An 8,802-nucleotide genomic window follows, 5' to 3' on the forward strand; every position below is an offset into this window, starting at 1 on the left:
TAGGTTTTCGCCTGTTTGGGGAGTTTATATATAATATATATATATATTGCTCGCATAAAATCCCCGGGGTTTTTTGCTTTGTATGCCGGGGGCGAGACATTCATGTGATTGGTTGTTGGTCGCGGTGCTCGAATAAAATCCCCAAGCTTCAGACACGCCCAGCTCCAAGCTTTTTTTGAAGCTATTGTGTGGATGGGCCGTTACAGTCGATTTCACATGTGACAATACTTTTCATCCTGACTATGCCTAAACTTCATTCTGGTCACTAAGTCTATAAGGCTGTGACTCCGAGCTGAAACAACCGATCATTAGAAAATTAATTGACTATTTTGATCATTATTGCGTTATTGATAGTCTGTTAAAAAAAAATAGCACATCACTGCTACAGCATTATTAAGAATAGCTGCTTTTCTTAGTTTTATATATTTTTTGGTATAATTGTGAAAAGTAATTTTAGGTTGTGGATATTGGTAAACCTACACATTTATTGACGTCATCATGGGAAGATGAACTGGTCATCAACATTGTATAGACTAAATACAATAACATCTAATAAATGTCACCCTGATTTTGTGACATAATATAATTGGGTAGAATAAGCATCAATAGTAGGATTAGTATTTAGCGCTAATGATGAACATTGCTCTATGGCTGCATGTCATCAGCAGCTTTGTGCAAGTGTGTGTCCTTGTGTTGTTTGTATAAATACATCTCAAACATTATCCAAAGATAGCAATATGTATGTTTTTCTTGAGGACTGATGAGCTTACCAGGGTCAGTGAATGAAAATATTGTTTATTTTAAATTAGTGTTTTCATCATTCAAACCATTTATATTTTATGTATAAACAGTCTCAACCATATCATTGGATGGAAAATGCAAGACTATCTCTTACTGTTCATGGATTTTGTGATGGCAGTTAAAATCCCCTTTAAGCTATTGAACCTAATGACCTGTTTGGAAGTAAATCAACAAGTTCTAGTCACTGGCTGAAAATGTAGCCTTGTGGGTGCGTGTGTGTGTGTGTGTGTGTGTGTGGTCTTGCATTCATTTGCATTCATTTGTTGAGCTATAAAGTTTGTGACAAGGCCATTTGCAGCATTCTGAGGCAAAACACCCCCTGAGTCTTCCTGAATGTCTTCTACCTCAGCTTTTGCATATTTTAGTTTTTTTCTCAGCACTCACCTTATGGGGGGAGTAAACTGTAAACAATTCTCGGTGAACCTGCTGTTTCTCGGAGGAGCTGATCTGTGGAGTAACGTGACTGACAGTGTGTTAGCTGTGTCGTCGTTGAGTTCTGTACGTGTACATAAATGTGTGTCTGCTGCACTGTACCATTCAGGCTGCTGTTGAGCTTTTGAAGCAATTAATAGAAATCCTCAAGTGTGTTCATCTTGACTCAATAGGCTATCTTTCAAACAAACACACACACACACACACACACACACACACACACACACACACACACACACACAAAGGACCAGTGCCAGGTCCAGTCCAGTGCCAGTGTGTGTGCTGGCAGTGCCAAGTGTGTCTTGCGGGCTGTTGTGTGGAGTGGGATTATGTTAATTTGTCCTTGGTGAAGGCACTCTCACCAACGCCTGCACTCAGGAGAGACAGACAGAGAGAGAGGGAAAGGAGTTGAGAAAACGAGTGGGAGAGAGCTGCAGTGGTAATAAGCAAGGGAAGAACAAAACGAACAGCAGAGAGATAGAAGAATAGGAAAGGCCTTAGGCGGATGGAAAGAAGTGGAGATGGAAGCAGTGGAGTTTGGGATAATGAAGAAGAGAGATAAAGACTAGGGAGGTTTAATCAGGTGGGTAAAGAAAATGAGCAAGAGAAGTAGTGGAGAAAGGAAGATTGATGAATGTGGGAGCAAGGGGTGAGGGGCCATAATTGAAAAGGAACACATTTTATAGAGAAAGGATTGCTCTCCCACCTAAACAGTGAAAGTAGAGACACAAAGCAAAACTATAGGGTAAGGGGGACACATAGTGAATGGCCAATGGTTTAACCCCTCATACACCCTGAAAGTATTGAAACCAGTAGATCCCAGCTTTGGGGAAAAGGGCCCTCTGAGGTGTCACAATATATTCACATTACCCTAAGTTTATTTTTCAATGGATATAGTGCAATGTTGTCGATGCACAGTATTTTTAAACCCTACACAACCAACCCTGCAGAACAAACTCTGCAATCATGTCAAATTCTCTCTTCTCAAACTTCCCATTATTTCTGTCCTTCAGGCTTCGTGAGTATAGTGACAAAAGCACTGCAGTGTTTGGACTGACTGTGTGTCTGATCTTTAACAAAAAAGTCCTTAACAAGTCGTGTTCATTTTGCATGCTTGTGTTCAGCAGAAGCATGTATGGAAAGTGCCTCAGAGAATTTAACTCCCATTCCTATTTGATTAGAAACAGTCGCTTGTTATTTGTTTGCACCTCAGTTGGATGTGTTTACCTGCTATCAGCACAGACAAGACATCCTATGGGCACTGGTGTGTGTGTGAGCGTGTGTGAAGTGCTGCCAAATTCTGAAGCTAAGATAAGTTAGGAATTCAGGATTGGGAGGAGGCCAAGCGAGAGCGACCGTGGAATTGTGTAACTTTGGAATTCTCGCAGATTTAAGCATGTGTGAAACGGCTCTTCCTCTGGAGTTTACCATATGTAAAATAGGAGACCTCCTTTGTGTGTGTGTGTGTGTGTGTGTGTGTGTGTGTGTGTGTGTGTGTGTGTGTGTGTGTGTGTGTGTGTGTGTGTGGTATTAGAGCCCTCACTGATTGTTCTTTGAGACAACAGCACCACCTGCTTGTGACTTTTAGTAACACCAACTTGAGGTGATCCCTACTCAGATATTTCATTTCCTTTTTTCAGTATTCCAGCTGACTGAGCTTGTTAGGGTGACACTGAAGCTCTTACTGTAAATGAAGATCAGGCTGCTGTTATAAATATACAGCCACGTGAGATTTGGATTGTCAGAATGTGCGGGGTAACTTCTACAGCTAGTCAATAACATGCCAGTAAACTATATATAAGTACCTTGGTTTGACGTGCCATGACAACAAGCATAAGCTTAAGAATCTTTGATAAAGATAACTACTGTAATCCGTACCACCTTGACCTTATTGTGAAAGGTTATCAAGAAGACCATGAAGAGTAACCTTATCTTGTTAATGTTCTGTTGCAGGCCCAAAAGAATGAGAGGGAGTCGATCAGGCAGAAGTTGGCTCTGGGCAGCTTCTTCGACGATGGGCCGGGCATCTACACCAGCTGCAGCAAGAGCGGCAAACCCAGCCTGTCCTCACGGTAAGACCTCTGAATTATTTCTCAAACATAAACTGTGGCCGGTGGTTTTCAGGTATTTTTTTGTGGTCACATCTCTGTGAAGAAGGATGTCCTGAAAGGGGATCCACCAAAAAAGTTAAGAGCAGTTTCTGAGTGCCAAAGATACATGAATTTCAGCAGCATACAAAAAAAAAAATGGTAGGGTATAGCTCTTGGAATGATTTACTGTGTGTGTACCAGTAAAGGAAGAACAGACATGGAGGAAGAGAATGACAGGAAGCAGAGAGGAATTGTGAAGTGTGAGTGAGCCACGTACAGACAGACCATGAAGCTCTCACTTCTCAAAACACACACACACGCACACACACACACACACACACACACACAAAGCCGCTACTACCACCTCCTACACTGTAAGTTACTGGAACTAGATGTACTGTAAACACTCCAGTGCTCTTTGTATTCCTGTGATTTGAATCACGTGGATTCCTCAATAGCGCTGTTATGACTGATAGTGGTGGTTAAAGCCTCATTGATTAGTACTTGGAAAAAGTAAGATGACAGTAATTTGTGCAATTTTTGTCTGGGTTACCAACGTTACTGACACACTGTATCAGAGCCCATCTGATTCTGGATTTTTGAGTGTGGTTGTAAAGATATGTACACACCAAGATATGTACTGAGTGAATTATAGTTAAAAGATAAAGTTCTCATGTACCAAGACTGAGTCCCCTTTCTCTCTCCTACTTTCCTGTCTATCTTCATATATTAATAAAGGCAAAAAGCCCAAACATTATCTTAATAGAATCTGTGGTATTTCTGTTTGCAGATTATTTCTACTTATCGGATAGCATATTGACCAATACTACTGCTGATATATGCATCATCATTTTGTAGGTTGTGTTGGAGGTTTTTTAATGCTGCTACCCCAAACAAAACCTCTCAGGCCGTATTTTAACGAGGACTGATTGGATGCTGTGTAATCAATCACCTCTGTTTGTAATTACTGCATTGAATAAGCAGATTATTGATCCACAGAGGGCTGGATCTACACTTAGTGATATTCTGCTGCTTTGTGGCACAAAGACACCCCCACCGGTCCCAGGCAGATTGGATCAGACCTACCGGAGGCTTCCTGGATCTATCTTTATTGAAGAAAGAGGGGAGATGATTAAAAACAAAAGCCCTCTTTAATTCTATCCTCCGCCAACACTTTGCTCTGGTGGTGAAGGTAGCTTGTGTTTGTTAGGATTTGTTTTCCATTTTTTTCTCTCTTTATCACTACTTCATAGCGTACACAGCTCACTTTGCATACTCTAAATCGTTTATCGAGGCAAAGCACTTTGTTGAACTCATCATAGGTCATTTGTATTGGCTGCTGAGCTGTGAACGTTGCTGTCCGAGTCGATGACTGCAGAATGAGCCCACTGTGACCTGACGTGACTCTTATCTGCATGTATGCTAATATGAACATCTCTCCCTGCAGGCTTCAGAGTGGGATGAACCTACAGATCTGTTTTGTCAACGACAGCGGCAGCGACAAGGACAGCGATGCAGACGACAGCAAGACAGAGACCAGTCTGGACACTCCTCTGTCCCCCATGGTATGCACCGTGTCCATTTGTGCACTTTGAAGCCTACACTGAGTTTTGATAGCATTTATCCAAAATTCAAGATTTCAAATAAATACTTAAATCTTGAAATGACTATGAATTGGGAATTTTGATTTACAGGGCTGACTGTGTCAAAGGGTTAAAGGGTAGAGATATGACCGTAAGGAAGTGAAATTTAGACTGAAACAGGGGAGGTATTCATTATGAATCACATGGATAGATTGTGGTTTGGTTGCTCTATGAATATCTTTGATCATGTTTTCTGGCCCGTTAACCAATTCACCAACAGCAAATGAGAGGTGAACTGGAATATGCTCGCCGTGGATGACTGCACACATTAACCTCCCACCAGCTTGAGACACATTTAACAGAAAGAGGGGGAGAAGAGGAGACGTATTACCACCCTACATGTTCATCTGCGCTCTCCTCACATCCCATCACTGACGTTCCTGTCAAATCTACATAAGAAAATGCAAAGAATACATAAATATTAATCTTCTGACCTTTCTTGTCTTTCCTTTTCTTTCTCATTTCCTTTTCATTGTCTTCTCCATATTTAATTCCACCCTCTCTTCCTCCTCTGTCCTCCCTGCAGTCCAAGCAGAGTTCGTCCTACTCGGACAGGGACACCACAGAGGACGACTCTGAGTCTCTGGAGGACATGGACTTTGTGAGTCGACAGAAGAAGCTGCAAGCGGAGGCAAAGCTGGCCCTGGCTATGGCCAAACCCATGGCCAAGATGCAGGTGGAGGTGGAGAAACAGAACCGCAAGAAATCCCCTGTGGCCGACCTGGTCAGTACCAGATTTCCACTGCTGTTGACCATGAAGTTTCAGATTAACAAGGCAAACTTTTGCCAAAAAATACCTAGTCTTATTTTCTATATGACTCCTGTATTTCCACATATTACACAATTCATTTATGTATATTTATAATGATAATGTTAGCATGCAAATACTACACACAATATAAAAACTGGGACCATTAAATCCACTGATTTAAATGAATATAATAATAGAATAGGCATAGTTGTTGTTTTCAAGCTTTTGGTTCTTCCTGAGCACCTATAATCAGTATTTTCATATTAACAATGGATCAACTGACTACTTACTTGTATGTGAAAGGGGTTTGTTTTAGTGATGAACTAACTTCCAGAGAATTCGCTCTGTCCTTTCCCTCAGCTCTACTGAGATTTATAGCATCTTTCAGTTCATTGTTAAGATTTTACAACCAACAAACTTTACTGTTTTGATTCTTTCTTATGGTTCTAATCAGTTTTTGGCAAACCACTGTTTTGATCAAAAATCCCAATTAGTGACTCGATGGGCAGGAATGTGTGACTTTCACCAGCCAATCCTTTTTGTTCTCTGAGTTTGTGGAGAGAAGAGTGCTCTTTGGTTTCACATTCGCTTGGTGGTCAGAAACACTTTGAGAACTTTGTATTTCTTATTTGTTGTTTTCTAACGCCTCTACTGTTACTGATGATAGTTTAAAGCAAACCCAAAATCTTAAAAAATTAAGTATGTATCCTTTTGTTATAGTTACTCATAAGTAACTTTATAAAACCATAGTATAAAAACAAGGCTTATTGTTTACAAAGAAGGCTTTGAAATTAGCCTCTGAGTAAGTCATAAATTCCTATGTTCACCTTAAATAAACTAAGATGGCTATTTGGAACAGAGACCCACCAGATGTGATCTATAAAAATACATACCGTATAACTTTTTCTCTTTTTTTTGTTATGGTTAAGACATATTGTGGTCATCATGTGACATTCAATTTAAAAAGATATCCATTATTTGGTTGATTAGTCAAAGTGGGAATAGATTGGTGGGTTGAGTTTCAGTAACATAATGAGTATGAGCCGAACAGGTCACATGTGTATATTTTGATGATATCATAGGAAGCCTTCCCCCGCCTCCTCGCTTTCTTCCTCTCGGCCCATTTAGAGGAAGGAAGGTGATGACGACACGGCTCATAATTTTTTTAGCCGTTTCTATCTGCCTCACTGCCTCCTCAGGAGCTCACACGCAAACACACCCACACTGTCAGATTTACACACACTGAGAGGGGCAGCTCGGCCGGGGCCATCTATAATTCATACACCGGAGAGCGTTGACTTCATTGTTTAGGGATATAGCAGTGAGTGCTCTGCAGGCGGAAGACATTGCTGTCACATCTTGACAGTGAATAATAAGATGTATTAAAGACCCAGCCATCTGCCATGACCTCAGCACTAGAGATCAATTCAACTGTAAAAGTTACATGTGCTAAATGCTTCCCCAGAACACTGATCCTTAACTAAGGGGTACTAAGGGAATTGTGAAGTAGCTAAACTATGTGGGAACAAAATTGAAATGATAAATTATTAAAAGCATATGCAAATTCGAATAAGATTACACCTTCAACAAACACTTATTGCTACATAAATTGCATTAAAATGATTTGGGAAGTGACAAATCAAAAATAAAAACGTAAAAAGCTATATTCAATAAATATTCAGTTAAGAGAGGGTAACAATTTGAAATTATTAACTAAGAGTCATCCAAATGGTTAGATTTATAATAAGGAATTAGATGAAACATATAGCTATAAGTAATGGTTTTATTGTTTCAATTGTTAGCTTAAATTTAAGGATTGAATTTTTAAATAAATAGCTAAAGTATTGTATAAGTAGTTGAATTTATAATCTATAAGTCATTTATACAGTTGACAAAACTTGCAAAAAATATTGATAAACTTTTGAAAGACAAGTTTATTAAAATAATTGGATGAATAATAAAAATACTTTGCCCAAAGTAATGCATAAATAGTTTAAATAATAGCTTTAAGTGATGGATAAATGTTCAAAGGGCCGGATAAGACAGTTGTGGTAACCATTAACAACTGAATTGTATGAAAATGTATTGTTACAAACCACTTTTTATTAACTTAACTGATGAAATACTTAAGTTAATATGATAATTAGTGCGAATGCTGTTTACAGCATTCCACTATAGTTCTTCAAATCTTTATTCTGCCTCTTATTTCAGCCAATACTTTGGCACTCCATAACTTCAGCTTACTTTCAGCTAGAGAAACCATTAAACTATTAAACTATTCAGCCTTTTCAGCAATTGATTGGAAACTTTTTCAAAATATTTCACACCTTTTGAAATATTCAGCTTTTTAAACATTGAAGTCAATGGGAGATGCCTTCAAATCCACTTTTGCTACACTTTGCGCCAAATGCTTCTCCTTCCACATAATTTCAGGTAGACACTTCATTCCAACTTTCAAATGATCACAAGACCGTCAGCTATACAATTTTTGATATCTTTTACACTTTTTGAGATATTGAACTTAGTTTGGAGCTTGGTAGAGAGGCCTTTTTCAGATTTTAACATTAAAGTGGATGGAGCAGCTCGTTAAGTCTAGAGTGCTTTGATCTCAAAACAGAGTGGAGCAGTGGTTGAAATTATCCCCCAAAAATGTTTTAAACTTGCCATAATTCCCAAACCCTACACTCCTCAGACATATTTTTTCATGAAAAACTTAGGAAAACCTCTCCTAGGTTGTAAAATAAAAAAAGATTTAGAAAAAAAATTAAACAAAATGCCTCTTGAGGGCATTGCCCTCAAGAGGCATTTTGTTTAATTTTTTTTCTAAATCTTTTTTTATTTTACAACCTAGGAGAGGTTTTCCTAAGTTTTTCATGAAAAAATATGTCTNCCAATCAATTGCTGAAAAGGCTGAATAGTTTAATAGTTGAATGGTTTCTGTAGCTGAAAGTAAAATGAAGTTGTGGATAGCTAAAGTATTGGCTTATTTGAAGGCTCTTCCCATTGACTTCCATGTTAAAAAAAGAGTTTAAAAAGCTGAATATTTCAAAAAGTATGAAATATTTTGAAAAAGTTGAAAGTTTCC

The 8,802-nt window shown here is 38.8% G+C and overlaps 1 protein-coding gene across 2 annotated transcripts in view; it reads left to right on the forward strand.

The window, feature by feature from the left end:
- The window catches only part of schip1 (schwannomin interacting protein 1), a 26,672-nt gene that overhangs the window by 9,853 nt on the left and 8,017 nt on the right, over positions 1 to 8,802 (forward strand). For both annotated transcript variants that reach the window (XM_010781342.1, XM_010781341.1), the window contains exons 2-4: positions 3,187 to 3,305; positions 4,771 to 4,888; positions 5,493 to 5,690. In XM_010781342.1, the coding sequence (XP_010779644.1) occupies positions 3,187 to 3,305; positions 4,771 to 4,888; positions 5,493 to 5,690 (435 nt within the window). The remainder of the gene's footprint in view (positions 1 to 3,186; positions 3,306 to 4,770; positions 4,889 to 5,492; positions 5,691 to 8,802) is intronic.

The sequence above is a fragment of the Notothenia coriiceps genome, unplaced genomic scaffold (genome assembly GCF_000735185.1).
Source record: "Notothenia coriiceps isolate Sejong01 unplaced genomic scaffold, NC01 NC01_scaffold00023139, whole genome shotgun sequence".
Taxonomy (NCBI): Eukaryota; Metazoa; Chordata; class Actinopteri; order Perciformes; family Nototheniidae; genus Notothenia; species Notothenia coriiceps.